Source organism: Nyctibius grandis, chromosome Z (genome assembly GCF_013368605.1).
Source record: "Nyctibius grandis isolate bNycGra1 chromosome Z, bNycGra1.pri, whole genome shotgun sequence".
Taxonomy (NCBI): domain Eukaryota; kingdom Metazoa; phylum Chordata; class Aves; order Nyctibiiformes; family Nyctibiidae; genus Nyctibius; species Nyctibius grandis.
The window spans coordinates 59,298,109-59,319,747 of record NC_090695.1 but is presented as its reverse complement, the minus strand read 5'-3'; the positions used below and the strand labels follow the sequence as shown (position 1 = coordinate 59,319,747).

The 21,639-nt window shown below is 41.1% G+C and overlaps 1 protein-coding gene across 1 annotated transcript in view; it reads right to left on the bottom strand.

Annotated features, from left to right (window-relative positions):
* Positions 1-21,639, bottom strand: part of LOC137676245 (uncharacterized) — a 37,520-nt gene that overhangs the window by 11,229 nt on the left and 4,652 nt on the right. The window contains exons 3-7 of the mRNA XM_068422941.1: positions 19,600-19,782; positions 16,105-16,272; positions 14,270-14,371; positions 10,964-11,074; positions 9,122-9,300 (exon numbers count right to left, since the gene is read on the bottom strand). Of these exons, the coding sequence (XP_068279042.1) occupies positions 9,122-9,300; positions 10,964-11,074; positions 14,270-14,371; positions 16,105-16,272; positions 19,600-19,782 (743 nt within the window). The remainder of the gene's footprint in view (positions 1-9,121; positions 9,301-10,963; positions 11,075-14,269; positions 14,372-16,104; positions 16,273-19,599; positions 19,783-21,639) is intronic.

Below are 21,639 nucleotides of genomic sequence, written 5' to 3'. Positions count from 1 at the left end.
TTCAGAGTACTCCTTTGGCAAATATTCCTTTGTTACAAAAAGTGCCAAAGGTATATTGCTGAAAAAATAATTATAAAAGTAATTTCTTAAGCCTGTGGACTGGAGAGTAACCCACTGATGATACTGCCACTATGGCACCTAATATAACTATGTGATGCTGCTTGAGTTGATGATATGTATCATACAGATTTTAGATGAACTACCTCAGATTTTAGCTACCACTGTTCCATTCTGCACTCAAGTAAAAAAGATTTTTTATTCTCTCAAAGTTGCTACCAGCTATTTCATGGATTCTTGGCAGTCTGCAGTATCTAACATGGATGGAGTCCTCTGGGTAGAGGGCAGAAAGCATATGCTGCTTTGGTAAATGCTGTTCTAAGAATAATAGAAACATCTGAAGTAACCCTTCCCTTGCTGCTAGTTTTCTTAAGATGGCCTGAGTTTTAGGGGAAATGTTTCTGCAAAAAAATGAAAATATTAAATAATATATAACTCTGAGAGAATGAAATAAGGGAGAAAAAAGAAGAGAAAGTAGATGTCTCCTTCCTTTATTGTATGGAATGGTCATTAAGGTAGTGTATGTAGCCTGGGGGGTTCACAAATCAGTCCCATTTCATTTGGTGTAAATACTTCTAGAAAATAAATGACATTCCTAGCATTTCCTGAACGATTCACTCTGTTCAAAGAATTTTGTTTGCGCAGAATTATATTTGCTATTCTAGTTAACCTTCTTTGTCTACTCGAAAGGAGAAGCTGAAAAGATCCGTGAACGTCATGCTATTTGCAGTGAAAGAAATCAAAATCAACAACAGGAATAACTATGAAAAGAGGTTAAAATTAAGCTACACAAGAGACTGCAAGTACTAGGAAAATGGAATAAAAGTAACTTTACAGAAAACAAGATCAAATCCTAGAAGAAATAATAGAAAAAATTTAAAACAGTGTGAAAACTGAGCAATGCTAGAAAACAGAAATGAAAGACTGGCTGGCTCAGGAGACTGGTAGAGGGAAATGTAAGGCAGTTGACCCCAGGTCACTGGTTCAGATTGGTTTCAGGTCAGTAGTGGCACAATCGAATTTTTGACTGTCTTTCAAAAATGTCTTCCTGGATGTGCCCCTGTGTTCTTAAACTAGACATCTGTCAAATGAGACAGAAAAATTAACTCTTTTTTCTTTTTGCTTCATATTTCTCATTTGTCTAACTTCCTTCTTAACAGCTGACGTGGCCACGACTCTCCCTGGCACTCAGGCTTGTAGCATTTTCACCATCTGTTATTTTCTAGTTTTCTCTGACCAGCTTCTCCCTGAGGTCTGGTGCTGCTTGCTTAGTAGTATCTCTAAAATCTTCCCCTCCCTATCTCTTTTTTTAGTCACTGTGCTTTGTGGTACACTCATTGTTCAGATATTTAGGAAATTATAGCTAGAGCCTGTTTGCATCTCTTCCTTGAGCTGGACACATTGGTGCAGAGGAGACGCTATGACTTTTACGTGTTTTTCCTCTACATCTTTTTCCTTTCCCCTTGAGGAAAGGCCTTGCATACGTCAGTGAACAGAAAGCTCTAGACTCCACAACTGTTTGTATGGCATTTTTCACCAGTGGAGATAAATTTATTTAGTTTTTTGTTTTGTTTTGCTTTAAACAATTTACTTCTAAACTAGAGAGAGTAGAAACATACTGAAGAGCAAGACAATGGGGGAAAAAGATGCAAATGTTCCTCTGATTTGAAGAACCTAATTATCCTACACCTAACTGTATTGGCTGTCAGATGAAGTACAATCAGGTGGTCTTGTTATATGATTAATCTTAACATTCCAGTTGGTTCTTTTGTTGAAGTTGAATCACTTGCTGCAATTAATTGCACAAAAGTAATGAACAGTTTGCAGGACCAAGCCTCACAGGAGGAACTATTGACTGGATTAAAATTTTGAACAACTTGAATCAGGTCAAATAATATCTGATGACGACTCTTTCTCTGGGTCAGGGTGTGCAATCTGTTAGTAGTCCAAAATTAACTTGCGTATCATATCAGCCAGTGCTATTTATAATTTATTAATAGAAATAATACAGTGGAAGTATTGGAAACCTTGGATTCAGCAACTTCTTAAATGTAAATTGAAAAATATATCCTGGAGCTGTGGGAGTCATGGAAAACATAAAGAAGAAATCATATTGTATACCAGCTTTAAATAATGTGGCAGCTCCCAGACCATGATGATAAACCTCCAAGCAAGAATGAAGAACAAATAGAAGTGATATCTTTATGAGCAATGGCTCAGACCTAGATCTATTTACAGCTAAGCTTTTTATATAAAGTGCTTAGGCTTAGCGATGAACACACCAGCCTGCTCAAGAGAACAAAGGACTGAATGTTTGTCATAGATTGAAATGATGTGAAGAGTCCACACATGGCAGGCAGGGGATTTCTTTCTTGCTGTAATAATTCGTCTCTGTATATACGACAGAAATTAAGATAATTTAAAAGCATTTTTTTTCCTCTCTATTCTGTTCTGCTGGGAACAGTCTTAAGGGTGGATACCATCAACCAGAAGCATGTCCTGTGGTGTCTGAGTTACAAACTCTTTGTAAATACACTTTCTGTAAAATGCTCTGTTCCCACGTACACAGAAGACAACTGTAGAAAGAAAAGGGAACACTTTAGTCTTTCACTTGTTCTGTGAGGCCTGGGTGCAAAGTGATGCGTCTTGGTGTAAATTAACGGTAAATGGAAGACTGGTATCCAGCTGGTTATATGACTGTGCAAATGCTGCTGTTGAATCTTATTTGGAATAAAAAGAAATACAAATTGTAATACAGTTTCCAGGTGTTCTGAATAAGGCAGAAGGTGAGAACAGAATGATTTACAAACACAAACATACCCTAATAGAGACAACTAAGGAACAGTAATTTCCTTCACAAAGAATGTGAAGGAAATCACGACTAATTAAAGAATATTCATTGAGGAAAGCATTTTACTGTTGAGAAAAAGTGAAGGTTATGGACCCCTTTGAATGTAAATAGCACTATATAATTATCTGAGCAACACTTAACTGCCAGTGTGCTAGCTGCGTTAAACTGCAATAAACAGAGAAGACAAGATTCTGTTAAGATATTGAAATGGACTGGCTTCATAATGGAAACAGGAACATGACCTAAGATCTGATCATTTAGGTGATGTAATAGTTGTTTACCTGTCTGGGGTCTAATTGCTTTTGGATGTTAAGAAATGCACATCTTTGTTCCCACTGCCCTTGCCTCAGCTTTGAAAAACTTTGCCTTCATTACTCACACTATGCCTAAGGGCTTCCTTAGAGGCATTAAACTTATGAACGTAAGAAATGCAAATCATAATTCTTTTTTAAACTGACATTATTAGATATAATCACAATGAAGACTGACAAAAATCACATCCCTCCCCTTCACTGCTGCCACTGAGTCGAGAGTACTTCTCAAGAGTATGTGTTGCAGTTTTCTTACAGTATGTTTCAGAGCATTACAACCGTGAACTACCCTGAAGGCTGTTTCTTTGAGGCTTGCGCTACATGTGAAGGTCCATTTTCTCTTTATTCACAGTTCAGTCTCTTGCTACATCTGACTCTCTAAAGCATGCTCTTTTCTACTGTCAGGACAGTGATTTCCAACTTAACTACTCCTTCCAACTTAACTGCTCCTACTTCCTTCCTATCACAATTTCTTCTTTTGACTTTCCTAATTTGAGTCCGTACAAAATGCTGGCAGCAAAGTCACAGAATCACAGAATCACAGAATGTTAGGGATTGGAAGGGACCTCGAAAGATCATCTAGTCCAATCCCCCTGCCGGGGCAGGATTGCCTAGACCATATCACACAGGAACGCGTCCAGGCGGGTTTTGAATGTCTCCAGAGAAGGAGACTCCACAACCTCTCTGGGCAGCCTGTTCCAGTGTTCAGTCACCCTTACAGTAAAGAAGTTTTTCCTCAAATTTAAGTGGAACCTCCTGTGCTCCAGCTTGCACCCATTGCCCCTTGTCCTGTCAAGGGATGTCACTGAGAAGAGCCTGGCTCCATCCTCTTGACACTTGCCCTTTACATATTTATAAACATTAATGAGGTCACCCCTCAGTCTCCTCTTCTCTAAGCTAAAGAGACCCAGCTCCCTCAGCCTCTCCTCATAAGGGAGATGTTCCACCCCCTTAATCATCTTCGTGGCTCTGCGCTGGACTCTCTCTAGCAGTTCCCTGTCCTTCTTGAACTGAGGGGCCCAGAACTGGACACAATACTCCAGATGCGGCCTCACCAGGGCAGAGTAGAGGGGGAGGAGAACCTCTCTCGACCTGCTGACCACACCCCTTCTAATACACCCCAGGATGCCATTGGCCTTCTTGGCCACAAGGCCCACAAGGGCACACTGCTGGCTCATGGTCATCCTGTTGTCCACTAGGACCCCCAGGTCCCTTTCCCCTACGCTGCTCTCCAACAGCTCTGCCCCCAACTTGTACTGGTACATGGGGTTGTTCTTGCCCAGATGCAGGACTCTACACTTGCCCTTGTTATATTTCATTAAATTTCTCCCCGCCCAACTCTCCAGCCTGTCCAGGTCTCTCTGAATGGCTGCGCAGCCTTCCGGCATCTCAGCCACTCCTCCCAGTTTTGTGTCATCAGCGAACTTGCTGACAGCACACTCTAATCCCTCATCCAAGTCATTAATGAATATATTGAATAGAACTGGTCCCAGAACCGACCCTTGCGGAACTCCGCTAGACACAGACCTCTAACTGGACTCTGTCCCACTGACCACTACTCTCTGGCTTCTTTCCTTCAGCCAGTTTACAATCCACCTCACTACCCGATCATCCAGACCACACTTCCTCAGTTTAGCTGCGAGGATGCTGTGGGAGACCGTGTCAAACGCTTTACTGAAATCGAGATAGACCACATCCACAGCTTTACCATCATCTATCCACCGGGTAACATCCTCATAAAAGGCTATCAAGTTGGTTGAGCAAGACTTCCCGTTGGTGAAGCCATGTTGACTGCCCCTAATGATCCCCCTGTCCTTGATGTGCCTAGTGACAGCACCAAGAACAAGTTGCTCCATCACCTTTCCGGGGATGGAGGTGAGGCTGACCGGTCTATAGTTACCCGGGTCCTCCTTCCTGCCCTTTTTGAAGACTGGAGTGACATTCGCTTTCCTCCAGTCCTCAGGCACCTCTCCCGTTGCCCACGACTTAGCAAAGATGATGGAGAGTGGCCTAGCAATGACTTCCGCCAGCTCCCTCAGCACCCGCGGGTGCATCCCATCAGGGCCCATGGATTTATGGACATCCAGGTTGCTTAATTGGTCCCTGACCCAACCCTCATCAACCAAGACAGATTCCTCCTCTATCCTGACTTCTTCTGAGGCCGCAGGGGTCCAGGGCTCCTCAGGACAGCCTCCAGCAGTATAGACAGAGGCAAAGAAGGCATTCAGTAACTCCGCCTTCTTTTTATCCTCTGTCTCCAGGACCCCCACCTCATTCATCAGTGGGCCTACATTGCCTCTAGTGTTGGCTTTACCTGCAATGTATTTGAAGAAGCCCTTTCTGTTGTCCTTGACCTCTCTTGCAAGGTTTAATTCCAAGGAGGCCTTAGCTTTCCTAGTTGCCTCCCTACATCCTCTGACAACAGACTTATATTCCTCCCAAGTGGCCAGCCCCTCCTTCCACGATCTGTACACCTTCTTCTTCCACTTGAGTTTGCCCAGCAGTTCCCTGTTCAACCATGCAGGTCTCCTGGTACCCTTCCTTGACTTCCTACCTGTTGGGATGCTCTGATCTTGAGCTCGGAAGAAGCAGTCCTTGAACGCTAACCAACTATCTTGGGCCCCCTTACCTTCTAGTACCCTGTCCCATGGGATTTCCCCTAGCAATTGCCTGAAAAGGCCAAAGTTGGCCCTCCTGAAGTTCAGGGTTGCGATTCTGCTAGCTATTCTGTTCCTGCCACATGAGATCCTGAACTCTATCATCTCATGGTCACTACAACCAAGGCTGCCCTCAACCTTCACCTCTTCCACCAGACCCTCCTTGTTAGTGAGGATCAGATCCAGCAGCGCTCCTCTCCTAGTTGGCTCAAAGTCATACTCTTTAGACATTTATTCCTAATTCCAATTGTTCCACATCATTCTTAACTGGGAGAATTGGGGAGAGAAATGGAATAAATGACAAAAGTAACACAAGGACCTGACAGACAAAGATGATTTGACTAGAACACATCAGTCTCTGATTTCTGGGAAGGAAGTCTGCAAGGGAGATACATTGATAACACTTTCCTGTTTGGAGACAGTCATCTTTATAGCTTTTCCTAGACCATAACCTCAATGATATTTATTTCATATTTTCCTTTTCAGGTACTAGATTGGTTATCTGTCTTGTTATCCTCTTTCCCAGGGCCTATTTATGGCAAAGGGACAGGAAATAATTCCTAGAAACATAGCAAGACACAAACCAGAGAGGAGCTAAGGCATTGTTACAAACACGATCTTTTGTTAATTCTTTTAATTTTATCAGCTGTACCTATTTTTTTATCTCTGACCCACGAAAGTCAATTGTTAGACATATTTTTTTAACCAGTCTTACATAGCAAGAAAGCAATGATGAACTGAAACTGGGAAATTCTGGATTTGGCTGGCATTTTTAGTGGATTTGTAAACCCTAGCATTTAATTAGCTGAGCTCCTTACGTGATGGATATTTGTAATAAGGAATTTTGGGAAACATGTTCTTGGCTATAATGCTTTCTTTAACCTTGTGCTTCCTGTTGAGCCTAGAACACTGTTAGCTCTCTAGCAGGTATGTCCTCTTGATAGAAGAACGCATGCTCCACAGCCTTCAAGACCCTTATTGACCCATTTGTTCCTGGGTCCCAGGAATTATGTGCCTTATTTTTAATGGGTTTACAAGACCAGAATTTTTTTTATCCTGGAGGCTGCAGCATGTTGTAAAGTTGCCGAGGTAGCGGACAGGTTCTAAAAGCCACTTAGTAATGGCAGCTCAGAGATCTGTGTCAGCTTATTTAACCTGTTGAGGTGATGCTCTACTGCTGTGGCTAAATTGCTTTTGTTATCTTACTGGTCTCATGTACAGGTGATTAAGGTTTCACTGTCCTACACTGAAGTCTTCATCACATTTTGTCATGACTTTGCAGTCACTTTATTGTGCTGACCAGCAAATGCCAGTTTTAGAGGAGCAGACACTGCTATCTGTAAAGAAAGAATCAATGCTTGACTATGTTTTCAGCTTTCCCTGAGAAAATGTCTAAGTTCAAGCACAAGAAACTTGATTGCTTAAACCTGCCTCAGGATAGGACCTAAGTCTACGTCATTGTCTGTCTATCTCCTTACAATGTCCAGATATCTTTCTTTAGGAGAAAAACTGGGAACATTGTCAAAGAAGGAAATAGCATGTTTGACAAGATCCAGTGATATGGACAACAGGGGATCAGAACTGTAGCATGTATAGTGGAACTCCACTGCTGCTAAGTGTAGGCAAAAATGATAGAATCATAGAATGGTTTGGGTTGAAAGGGACCTTAAAGGTCATCTAGTTCCAACCCCCCAGCCATGGGCAGGGACACCTTCCAGTAGACCAGGTTGCTCAAAGCCCCATCCAACCTGGCCTTGAGCACTTCAAGGGAGGGGGCATCTGCAACTTCTCTGGGCAACCTGTTCCAGTGTCTCACCACACTCACAGGAAAGAATTGCTTCCTAATATCTAATCTAAATATACCCTCTTTCAGTTTAAAACCGTTACTCCTCGTCGTATCACTACATGCCCTTGTGAATAGTCCCTCTCCAGCTTTCTTGTAGGCCCCCTTCAGGTACTGGAAGGCTGCTATAAGGTTTCCCTGGAGTCTTCTCTTCTCCAGGATGAACAACCCCAACTCTCTCAGCCTCTCTTCAAAGGAGAGGTACTCCAGCCCTCTCATCATCTTCATGGCTCTCCTCTGGACCTCTTCCAACAACTTCATGTCCTGCTTATGTTGGGTGCCCCAGAGCTGGACACAATACTCCAGGCGGGGTCTCACAAGAGCAGAGCAGAGGGGGAGAATCACCTCCCTTGACCTATTGGTCACACTTCTTTTCATGCAGCCCAGGATCTGGTTGGCTTTCTGGACTGCAAGCGCACATTGCCGGCTCATGTTGAGCTTCTCATCAACCATCACCCCCAAGTTCTTCTCCTCAGAGCTGCTCTCAATCCATTCTTCACCCAGCTTGTATTTGTGCTTGGGATTGCCCCAACCCATGTGCAGAACCTTGAACTGGGCCTTGTTGAACTTCATGCGGTTCATACACCCCACTCCTCAAGCTTGTCAAGGTCCCTCTGAATGGCATCCTTTCCCTCCAGCATGCCGACTGCACCACACAGCTTGGTGTTGTTGGTAAACTTGCTGAGGTCACACTCAATCCCACTGTCCATGTCGCCAACAAAGATGTTAAACAGTGCTGGTCCCAATATTGACCCCCGAGGAGCGCCAGTTGTCACTGGTCTCCTCTTGGACATCAAGCTGTTGACTGCAACTCTTTGAGTGCGGTCATCCTGCCAATTCTTTATCCACCGAGTGGTCCATCCATCAAGTCCATGTCTCTCCAATTTAGAGACAAGGATTTCATGTGAGACAGTACCAAATGCTAACTACTATAAAGGTCCCCACGCACATGACAGAGATTGAAGTGCTGGGCAATGCTACTCTGAAGAAATGGCAGGCCTACAGCTTATTCACACACACAAAGAAATCTCATGGTCGTGCCCGTTTAAGAAAATACATATAGTGGTAGATAGAATACAGAGCTCCTGCACAGTTGAAAGTACTTCATTTCATCCACAGCCTCCCAGAGCCTATTCAATTCACAGACTTCTGGATGATCAGAAATAAGAGATTAAATGTGAATCCATAAAAGCCTGACAGTGTCTATGTCTGTGACTAGGATATAGGTAGGCAGAACTACTCAACAAGCCTCCTCTATACATCACATACAAAACCATCTTTAGTGCTGGTGTTATTCTGTAAATACTACAAGTCAAGATAACGATCTGTAAATTTGAGTACAATACTGCTGCAGTTTTTAGTTCAGGACACAGCTTGCTTCCTCACCAGCCTTTCTCCTTACCTTCTTGTGTTTGTAATAGTGTAGGTAGCCATTATGTTTCAGCACAAACCACCTCTTTCTCCAGCCCTTCAATATTGCCGACTGTGTTCTTTTGTGCAAATATCCTCGGCAGGTAGGTCTGGGGGTGTTAGGGTAACGGCTGATATCTGATCCCACCACCATAGTCAGGATATCAGGACCTAAAATATTACATGAAGAATGTGAAAACATAGGTCAAAACTATCATACAGTCTGTTGATATTTTTGAATACCCCTATAGGGTATGGAGCAGGAAGGTAGTATTCTATCCCATGCCCTTCTCCTCCCAATGTAGCTTCTAGAAGAAGCAAGGAGCGAAGCAGCCTAAGAAACAGTGAATTAAATCAAGCAATGTTTGGCCTTCTTTTAACAGAAGTTCAGGAATGAAACTAATTTTGTGTTGAGGAATAGTAATGGAGCTAGCTATCTGAAGAAACCTCTTAGAACAGTTTTTGTTCTAAGCAGCAGTTTAGGTGCTTGCATATTTTATCAGTTTAGAGAAGTGGTTGGATTTCACTGCCCAAATGGGTGTATATAAATTGGGGTTTATACAAAAATTGCTGAGAGCGCTCTTAGGGGCACTTTTAGTCTGTTATCTTATATATGCTCTTGAGAAATCTTTCTTTTCCATGTCTTGGAGTCTTCTAACATTTTCTGTTGTCTCACTGAGGGGGTTTGCTGTTGGAGACTAACCTGTGCTAAAGTGTCTACTTATTTGCAAAAAGTAAGTGCTCAAAGGAGATGTTAGGTTGGAAGATTGTGTGAAAAAGTGTTATTGTTATCAACAATTAGGTACAATTTCATAATACTTGCTGATATTATCAATATATATATGGCTTTCACACTAAAGGCCTGAAATTCTGTTTGTATTGGATACTACTTCAGCGCAGGTGGCAACACCTTAAAGAGGATTGAGAAATGTGACTATGACATATTTTCATTTGCAAAAGATTTGCTGGATTTCTCTTTTGGGGACATTTGACTTTGAGAATGCTGTCTGTGTGCCAAGATTTAGGCCAGGGGGTATTCTCTGAGGACTTAAAAATACCCAGTAATTAGAAATTTATCTACAAAAAGACTCGACATACTCTTAAATATAACAGTGCGAATGGCACCTCTATAATTAAAGAACTTGGTATGTGTCAAGTTAAATTTGTCACTGTCTTGTAAAAGCATTTTAATTTATTGAATTTCCCATGAGCCCTTGTCAAAATCATATCTGGGATAAATGAAAGAACTGCAGTAGATTAACTTTCAGCATGCAAACATGGGTATCTTTGGGTTTTAGCCATCACAATTCTAGGAAGAATATGCACCATTAATATGACTGACTCCTTGTTTCTGTGGTGCTGCAAAAGGATGCCTCATGAAATAACCTCTTTGCTATCCTGACTAGATTTCAGGCCTTGGTGACACAGAAATAACCACCAGGTGCACTGAACCAAGCTGTGAAGTCTCTCCCTGAGGCAGCATATCAAGTTAAAACCACAACAATGCCTTATGCTTCCTCAGGCAATAAGGTATTGGTGTCTCTACAGGTACTTTCAGGACTTTCTGAGTCACTTTCTTTAAGGCAGGAGAGACAAAAGCGTTACTGTCACATGTGGTCTTTGGGGAATACTTTGTACGTCCATTTTCTTCTGTGTTCCTAGCAAGGTCTAGATAAAAAAGTGACTTGGGCAATACCACTGTATTAAATACTAATAAATTAAACTGTTATTTAAGATTTCTGTTGCATCCATCATCCAACTTGTCTGGATGTATTTGGAGAATTGTAGAGCAATCCTGACCCATCTGTGTAATTTACTGTGATCTCAAACTTACCTTTCCTTGCCAGAGTGGCAGCTTCTGAATGTGGCATGTTGCTGACATCAGTTCCATTGACTGCTATCAGAATATCCCCAGCCTGAAGCCCTGCTTCTTCAGCTGCACTGTCTGGAATGAAAAAAACTATTTTATTTAGAGTTAGGATCATCAAGCATGTCTATGTGATGAAGCTTTTCTAGCAAAACAGATATCTGTATAACCAGTCAAGGATTATGCTTTGGGGCCTTCATGATGTCAACTTGGAGGTGGAGCAAGTTTTTCTGAGCAACCTGTTAGTCGTGTTCATGTAGATTACAGTAAAAGATTAAGAGATCCTTTGATAAACAATAGGCATAGCCATATAAAAAGTAAAGCAACCACTTCCAACATTTTCCCTTATTTCTGCTGAATATGTCTGTCTTTTGCCTGAGTTTCTCTTCTGGACTGAAGGCTTTATTTTTAGTATTTAATAAGTAGTACATTTGCTCCGAGGCAACAAGATAGAATGACGTTTAGAACTGAACAGCAGCATCATGCAAAAAGCATGACTGAGGTACAAATCTAAATATGTGCAGATCTTAAGGGGATGCATGGGTTTCTAATGCAAGTCTTAGAGTTGTAAAGTGTTAGTAAAGTGTTGACCTTTTCAGATATGTAATTTTTTCTCTGCATGTTGCTCCTTTGCTCAGATTTCTGTTTTTTCTGACCTTCTTTAGTGGAGTTTAATGATGACTTTATTTAGTAGCTCAGCAGGCAGTTTTTATAATGATGGGATCAGCTAATGGATTCATGGGCCTCTGAATTCACAGGCTGTCCCAGTGTTATCAGGAAGCTGGACAATATAATACATAAGGCTGGCAAAGTGACAGAGCTATTCTTAGATGCCTTGCTAGAGGGCACTCACTAGCATTCTTGGTCTAGGATGACATTTTTCATATCTACCTTTGGTAGTAAAAATCTGTCAGAGTGTCCTGTACCTTCTGCTCCTTCTCTAATTCTACTGTGTCCATCCTGAGAAGCAGAAAGAGTACAGCAACCAATACTTCAGGTTTGGGTGAAACAAGGTTTTAGGTAGCAGCAAAGTGACTCTGACTCCGTGTGTCTCATTCTCACTGCTGTTACTGATGGAGTAAGCCTTTAGCCAGATTTCTATGCTGCCATTGCACACAGAGCTGATGATTTTATAGAATCATAGAATCATAGAATGGTTTGGGTTGGAAGGGACCTTAAAGGTCATCTAGTTCCAACCCCCCAGCCATGGGCAGGGACACCTTCCAGTAGACCAGGTTGCTCAAAGCCCCATCCAACCTGGCCTTGAGCACTTCAAGGGAGGGGGCATCTGCAACTTCTCTGGGCAACCTGTTCCAGTGTCTCACCACACTCACAGGAAAGAATTGCTTCCTAATATCTAATCTAAATATACCCTCTTTCAGTTTAAAACCGTTACTCCTCGTCGTATCACTACATGCCCTTGTGAAAAGTCCCTCTCCAGCTTTCTTGTAGGCCCCCTTCAGGTACTGGAAGGCTACTATAAGTTCTCCCTGGAGCCTTCTCTTCTCCAGGATGAACAACCCCAACTCTCTCAGCCTCTCTTCAAAGGAGAGGTACTCCAGCCCTCTCATCATCTTCATGGCTCTCCTCTGGACCTCTTCCAACAACTTCATGTCCTTCTTATGTTGGGTGCCCCAGAGCTGGACACAATACTCCAGGCGGGGTCTCACAAGAGCAGAGCAGAGGGGGAGAATCACCTCCCTTGACCTATTGGTCACACTTCTTTTCATGCAGCCCAGGATCTGGTTGGCTTTCTGGACTGCAAGCGCACATTGCCGGCTCATGTTGAGCTTCTCATCAACCATCACCCCCAAGTTCTTCTCCTCAGAGCTGCTCTCAATCCATTCTTCACCCAGCTTGTATTTGTGCTTGGGATTGTCCCGACCCATGTGCAGGACCTTGCACTTGGTCTTCTTGAATTTAATGTGGTGTGCACAGGCCCAACACTCAAGACCATCAAGGTCCCTCTGGATGGCATCCCTTCTCTCCAGCATGTTGACCGCATCTCACAGCTTGGTGTTGTCAGCAAACTTGCTGAGGATGCACTCAATCCCACTGTCTATGTCACTGACAAAGACGTTAAACAGTGCCGGTCCCAATATTGACCCCTGAGGAACGCCACTCGTCACTGGTCTCCACTTGGACATCGAACAGTTGACCGTAATTCTTTGAGTGTGACCATCCAGCCAATTCCTTATCCAGCGGGTGGTCCATCCGTCAAGTCCATGACTCTCCAATTTAGAGACAAGGATGTCGTGCGGGACAGTGTCAAATGCTTTGTACAAGTCCAGGTAGATGACATCAGTAACTCTTCCCTTATCCATCAGCGCTGTAACCCTGTCGCAGAAGGCCACCAAATTTGTCAGGCACGATTTGACCCTAGTGAAGCCATGCTGGCTGTCACCAATCACCTCCTTGTTTTCCATGTGCCTTAGCATAGTTTCCAGGAGGATCTGCTCCATGATCTTGCTGGGCACAGAGGTGAGACTGACTGGTCTGTAGTTCCTCGGGTCTTCCTTTTTTTCCTTTTTGAAAATGAGGGTTATGTTTCCCCTTTTCCAGTCAGTTATAACTTCACCAGACTGGTTTCAGTATTGACTCCTGAGATATCATTCCTGAGTGTAACTGCCAATACCATGTTCTCCATCATGTGAGAATGGTATAGATCATTCCTCTCTAGAGCCGTTATCTTACACTTCATCTTTGTTAAAACTCATCTGCCACTTTCATGCTCACTCACTCAGTTTCTTCTGGAGTTCCTCACAATCATCGGTTAACAGCACACCTGTTTGTTAAGATTTATAGATGGCTCAATGGATCCAAGCAGAAGTGTCCTCACATAATAAGAATTTTGGAAATGTTGTTACGAGGATCATTGCATTCTCCATTTCATTCTTAAAGGCCGATTGTCATTAATGGATGTCAGTCCCCAAAAGTTCTAGACTGTACATTTAGAGAGAGGCTGGATGCAGACAATTGCATGCGGTATCAACCGGCATGGAAGGACACAGAACAGTGGAATCTGGTTTGCCTACCTTAGGGCCTACTGGGGCCCTAAGATAGTTTTTCATGACCAGTACAAGGACATGTTATTAAACACCTTACACCACTAATTATGGAAATGATTTATGTACATCTCTATTATATATTATAAAACAGATGTTATATATTATGTATATTATATTATAATCTAGTCTCATCTAGTCTAGTATATTACTAAATATTATACATTTATTTTCATAGGATAAGTTAACTAGTACAAACACAACTTACTTGTGTCAACTTCAGTCACAAGGATAGGCTTTGAGAACTGGATCCTGAAACCCCAAGGGTAATTGCCAGTTCCTTTAGCGATCTTCACCGTTCTTTCACGAACTGCAAAAGAGAAAAGAAGACATCCCTTTTTCTCTGTAAGTCAAGTTCAATCTAACAAGCAGCAGCCTGTTTTTAAAACTTTTTATCTATAGGCACTGACAGTTACTGATTCTGCAAATGGCTGGGACGCTTTCAGTGTCACTCCTAGCTGTTTGGTGTTGCTCCTCTGCCAGTGCGTACCCCCCTCACGCCATCACTGATCTAATGTCATTCATGTTAGGGCAAAGACACACAGCATCAATGAAATCTACTTTCATCAGAAGTTTAAGTTAAGTGCTTGGATGTTGTAATGAAGAGGTGGAGAAGCATTCAGATATTCCACTCTACTGACAGCGTTCTGGGAGAGAAAAGCGCTCCTGCTCTCTGTGTCAGACCTCTAAGCTGCAAATAAAAAATACATTCCAAATTCTCAAATAAGTTTAAATCTGTTTCTTGTAGTGTCATTCTTTTTATAATTTAGAAGGTCTCTATCTTTTAGATACCAATTGTTTCTTTTTCTTTTGTCTACTCTTTCCTGTCTACTCCATGCTCCCAGTACCTCCCAGTCCTCTGGTCTAGTCCTCTACCACACTGGCATCTCCTGCCACCAGTGGCTGTACCCATGTGAAATGTCTTTCGAGTCAGCAGAACTTAGCATTTAAAGGGATCACCCTCAGTAAAAAGGAAGATCAGCGTCTAATTGCCTACTTCCAACTTTTTGTCAGGGTCTACTATTATTATTTTGTCTCAAATGGTCTGGCTCATTAGTAAATCTTATGCTCACAAAGGACTTTAGTGTAAATTTGAATTCTCAGAGTGGCTGCTTTGGATCATTTGACTTTTATTGTGTTTGTTTAATGGTTTGTAACAGGTGTTTTGTCTTCAACTTGTGTACTATTTGGAAGATAAAAATTGCTTTAAAGGTTCCTTTAGCAACAGTCCAATTGACATTACCTGTCTAAAAGAGCATAGATATTTCAATACCTACTTTAACCATCTTGCTGAACTTCTGAGCTCTCACCTGGGAGAAGAGGCAATCAAAACGGCTCTCCAGAATATTCTCATATATTTTACGGGAGATTTTTCATATCTGGAGATTTATAGAGGACATTTGTTTTCTCTCATATTGTGAATGATTTATGAGCTCCAGCAAAGAACTCTCTCCTGGAAAGCTACAGGGGTCTTTCAGTTTGTTTTAGTTCTTTTATCTGTGTTACTTTTCAGTAATTTAACATTTGAAAAGTGAAGGAAAATCTCCCATCCCTCTGCAAAAGTTATTCAGTATATCTGTTTGCATGACAGGGTTTAAACTACAAATAGAACAACTCTTCTTACTCATAGGAAACTTGATTATTTTCTTTCTGGATCTACTATGTTTGAAAGAGAACAGATTTTATGACCATTATAATACTTTATGTCCACAAATAGATCTCTGTGATTTTGCTGTTCTTGAAGAAGCGACGAAATTACATCGCTTCTACCCTTATCATGCAGGAAGAGATGAAGTTTAATTATGACCTTTTATTAGTATCAATTTTGTCAAGTAATTATGATATTTTACAACACAGTAGCTAAATAGGAATTACTTATTTACATTTTTTTATAAACTTTTAGCTTCTTGGGTTGTTCTTTTTCCTGTCTTCAGCATAAGCATCCAGCATCTTCTCCAAAATGTTGATCCCTTGGAATCCTCAGAGTGCCCAAAATAAATACAGTTTTATGACATTTATTACCTGTTGCTTTAGCCAACTTACTTGCCACTGGTCTAGGCCTTTTGCTGAGACATCTAGGACTATTATCCGGAGAGACATCATCTCCTCTGAAAACCCAGGAAGCAGAATGAAAGTTTTCGGTATAAAAACCCCTGTCCTCATTTTCAGAATATAGTCCCAGATCTACTGACCGAGCATCTTCTGAATTTACTGTCATGAGGATAAAACAAGTAAAAGTAATGTCAGTAGGGAAAATGAATGAAGAATAACAGACCTAGCCAGTCAGCATGGAATAAGTGCCACAAGTTTATTAATGAACTACTTGTAATGTCTGTACTTAGTTTTTCAATTTTGCTGCTATTAAAGGGGCAGTCTGCAAAGATGTCCAAATACAAAATCACAATATTGGATACTATTGCATGTTGAACTTGAATGCCAAGTGAAGTCTTAATGCAAATGGTCAAAACAGGAGTTGCACCTCTTTAAGAGAAGTCTGGCTTTAGCCAATTTTTAAGCTTTCTGATGAGGCCCATTTGATAGGAAAGCAAATAAGTTTCCTAGAAATTTAGTATGAGTTCAGTGCATCTGGAAAGACAAATGAGAAGCTGAAAAGAAACTAGCATGACTCAGGTAATGATGACCATATTTGCTGTTTGCTTAATGTCAACTGTTACAGACGTGTATTTAGTTTTACTAAAAAGGAAAAAAAGGAGGTGAGGAAAGAATAGGTTTGTTTTTTTTTTTAATATAGAACTTCTGGCTTGTCCTAGGCTGTTGAATATTTGTATGATGCTACATGTGTTATCATGAGGATATTCAGATTCATATTTTATATTAATTTACACTCACAATGTCTTGCAATGAGTCCACTGAGTCAACCATCTCACTCAGATTAACATGGAGATGGAGGAGAGCTCTAATTCTCTGCTAAAGGAAAAAGCAGTAGTGTTCAGCCTCACAAGGAAATAGGGCAGCAGGCAGCTGGCTGTGTGACAGGCAGGCTATAAACAGCAGTTTGACTGTGCAGAAAAAGGCTGTGCAACAGTCTGACAACTTCCCAAGCAGATCGGGAGCTGGAACTTCAATGCTAAAACTGGATGGTGAAAGGTATGTAAAAGTATAAACCACCAGAGACTATGCTAACAGACAGACTGAAAAAATGCTTTAGTATAAATTGTCTGAGAGGAAAAAATCATGCTGCTTTCAATACAAAATGCCTGGTATAATGCAGCTAGAGAAAGGATCTGTGTGCTTTGTTTATCCTGTGTTTGAAGTGGAAATTATGCAGAATGATTTCCAGTTTCAAAATAGAAAAGATAGAAATTAACCTTTATTTAGTTGTGTTCAGCAAGTTACTTCCTGAATACACCTAGCTGGCAGTCTTTTTTCATTTTGACAGTTTGCTTAACTGTATCTAGTGACAAATACTTCACATCCACTGGCTTCTCCCTTATTATGCAGAAAGTATGAGATGGCATGATTAACTGTATAAAAAGCTACTAGTAAATTAACAAAGATAAACAAATAAATAAATACAACTAGGCTGATATGTTTAAAGCACATCTTAGCTTGCTACCATAAATTTATAAATTAGGAAAACCTAGACTAGCACCAAGCAATTCAGTTCAGCACAGTATTTTGCATTTAATACTGAATGTTATAATTGCAGTAGAGCAAATATGTGACAAATAGGCAAAACCACAGAAATAAATGCTGCCACACTGGCAGTATGGGGCTATGCCAAGGTATTTCTTGAATGTCTTTTCACCTCTGCCCTCCTTGATCTTTCAGCACAGATGTCAAACAGTACTTTATGAGCGTCAGGAACAAATTGCACTTAGGTCCTTCTCAGCTGCTGGAAGCAAGCATGTAAGGAGCTGCTGCTTCCAAATATCGATTAGAGTTCCTTCCAGTCTGCAAACACCAGGCAACAGCCCGGCTACCAAAGCAAAGGGACAGAAGTCTCAGGCCTGTAGCTTATTATCCAAAATGATTACATACTAGAATTTGTGACAGAATTGTCTATTCATTCACCAGTTCTGGAGGCCACTTCAGGTTCATGCCATGTGCTTCCAAAAGCTTTGTCTCAAGGAAAGCAATTCTAGTTCTTGCAACTTGGTCTTTTTGTTTGTTTGTTTGCTTTTTTGTTTTGTTTTTTTATATTTTCTCTATGAAACCAGCGTGTGCCTGATATAGTAAAATTTATGGTCCAGCTTTATATTCAAGAGACATTACTGTTGGAATTAATGAACAGTCTATCTTGATGTATGTATCTCCTGATAGGTTTTTTTGAACTCTGATGGTTTGACCTGGTAACTTTCTAATCTCCTTGCCATGGACTTGAATCTGTCTTAGGAGCAAAGAACGGAAACTGCTACCAATAAACAGTTTTTTCATTTCCACGTGAAATAAGTCACTTATCCCTGTTGCTTTGTTAACAGGCATTAAAAACTTAGGAATTGACTCAGTTATCTCAACATAGGTGGTGGGTATCTATCTCACTTGCCATCCAATTATTGCTTCAAAAAGGCATGTATCCCCTGTAGGTCACATATCTCAGAACCCTATTGGCATCCCAGCTGGCACCTGACACCTATGTTTAGTTAGTGAATTGAGGCCCTGCTGATGTACGACTTACTTCTTCAGTACAGATATAGAACATATTTACAGTTTATCTTGTATTGGACCTGCACTGAAGTCTTACAGCTGTCAGTCTTCTACAGTTTTGCATTTAATCTTGCTCAAAAAGGTTATACATCTACAAATAAAACTTCCCTCACCAAAAATAAACATATTTCCACATAGAAGTGCACATTTCTTCATCTGTACACAGTACTTCTCACATTACTAAAATAGCAAAAACAGGAGGCAAAGGCGGTGTGAAGTAAGAAGTACCACATATGTTCTCTCCTAGACTGTGCAATCCTTGCTTGGGGACTCCATCTGTGTGAAATGTAAATTCATTAAGCAGTTCATCTTTAAAATTCCTTCCCATGCAATTTAAGCTGATGAGTTTGGTACAGGCTCAAGCATATGGCAAGGTGACAGATTTCTTAATGAGACAGTTACGGGACTAACTGTTCAGTAACTGGAGGAACAGTGAAGGACAATCTGGGCAACCAGCCTGAAGATAAAAGGTGGAGCAGGTGGTTATCTTAGCAAGGAGAGAAGGACTCCCAGCTCACCATGGCTTTGACATAAGAAAAGCAGGCATCAGGATTATTATTTTTGTCACACTTTCAAAGCTGCTGCCGTGATTACCTGTTTGTCTACCTTGAGCTTGTCTTAACATTAACTGCATATGGACAAGGATGGTACAATCCACTTTTTTTCAGTCAGATTGTTTGCTTGATTATATGAAGGAGAGAGCTCCCATAGCAGGAATAGTTCAATTGAATAAAATATGCTTGCTCATGATTATGACTAAGACAGAGACTCAGGTTATGAACTGAAGATCAGTTTCCCTAGCTGAAAACCCTGTCAGAGTGTCAGTCACACAAAAGATAAAGAATACAATCGTAAGACTAATGTACTCACTTGATCCCTCGGTGATTGTGCTGTTTATGGAGCTTCCTCCAGTTGAACTACATTTTTTGCTGTCTTTGAACTGTTTCCGTCTCCTGGCCCACTGGTCTACTGCTTCCTCCTGGGAACTATCGCTCGCTCTGGCATCTTTCCTCAAAGGTAGCTTTCTGGTTTTATTCATTTCTGATTTCAAGTCTAAATTATAACCAGACATTGTTTGTGAGGAATGTGTAAGAAAACTAAAGCAATTATACTGTTTAAAATTTCCACATTCTAAATACAAGAATAACCTAACCAAACACAGAAATGAAAATACTAAATAATACTGAAAATATTCGTGAAGTATATTTTTTAGACTAATTGGGGTCTTTGTGCAGAGCAAAGTACATGTGAATAGCGTATGGTAGTTGGATCTGTATTTAAATACCTACATAGCCATGTGTATGGCACAATTTCTATGCACAAACATGTAAATTGCTCATGGATTTTATTTACAAGTCCTCATACATTTTTTAAGTGGTTTGTGTGTAGATATATAAAGTGCTATTTAAATATGAAAAATCTTGCAAGACACACATGTATATAAAAGGAGGATACAACTTTCTACTTTAGGTTTCTTTCTAGGTAGGGCAGTATAAGTTTATTTGTTCTACTACTATTATTTCAGCTAAAACAACAATTGGAAAACAGACGTTGTGTTAGATTCTGTTCTGAAAATGCAACTGTATCTACTGGCAAGCACAGATAGGGAGAAAGTGAGCCCTGCCCCAGGAGGGTCCCTAGGGGATTGTGTAAGTGCTCTCTTGGATCAATAGCCTCCTTCTGGCTTCAGTCAGATCTCCATCACAGACCTGTGTCACTGAGCCCCTTTTCCAGGGCAGCCGACTGTTGCTGAGTCGGGAACCCGATTTCTTGTACTGCCCTTGTAGTGCCCTTTGCATGAGTCCTTGCCCCTCTGATAATTATAATTAAGTTCCCACAACATCAGGTTGCCTGGACTCCTCTCCCACATCCTGTTTACAACATTTGCACCTGTTTTTCTCCTCTGTTCTAGATGCTTTCACTCTGTTGAAAAATGCCGTTTCCTTTCCAGTGTCACTGAATTGCCGAGGACATGAAGTCCCACATTGCCCCTTGCACCCAATGTCTTGACTAAGTAGGTTGATATTCCCACATTACAAGTAGACTTTGATTCATATGAATGATTTTTAAAACTTTAAATGCTTATACTTCTTTCTGGATGTACAAATTTACTCATTTAAGGTAGGACCTCCATAGCATTGCTAAGAATAACACAGATGTAAAATCAAAATACGACTATAGACCAAAAGAGGGCCAAAGTTACAGACCAGGTGAGGTGATAGGTAAGAGAAAGAACACACATAGATAATTATTAGCAAGGGGCAAAAGGGAAGAGGAGAGAATAAAATCAAAACGCAAGAAATAGCTACACCTCACTTCTGTGCAGTGTATTTAACCATTGAGGTCTAATGCATGAGAAGTGAAGGTTTTTGAGCATGCAGGCTTCCCTCAGTGTCTTCTTTCTATACCTTGCTCTAAAGAGATTTCTATTTAATTAATTATCTATTTATTTTAGTATTTTAGATATTGATCTATACAGCAATATCTACCTATATATTATATCTGTATAGTCTATATAGACTTCAGGTATTTTTTAAATTTCCTTTACCAGTGCCAAACAAGACAACCTTGCAGGACACAGAATAGACTATTATTTCAGTTGGAAGGGACCTACAACGATCATCTGGTCCAACTGCCTGACCACATCAGGGCCAAAAGTTAAAGCATATTATGAAGGGCATTGTCCAAATGCCTGCTAAACACTGACAGGCTTAGGGCATCGACCACCTCTCTAGGAAGCCTGTTCCAGTGTTTGACCACCCTCTCGGTAAAGAAATGCTTCCTAACATCCAGTCTAAACCTCCCCTGACACAGCTTTGAACCATTCCCAGGTGTTCTGTCATTGGATCCCAGGGAGAAGAGATTAGCACCTCCCTCTCCACTTCCCCTCCTCAGGAAGCTGCAGAGAGC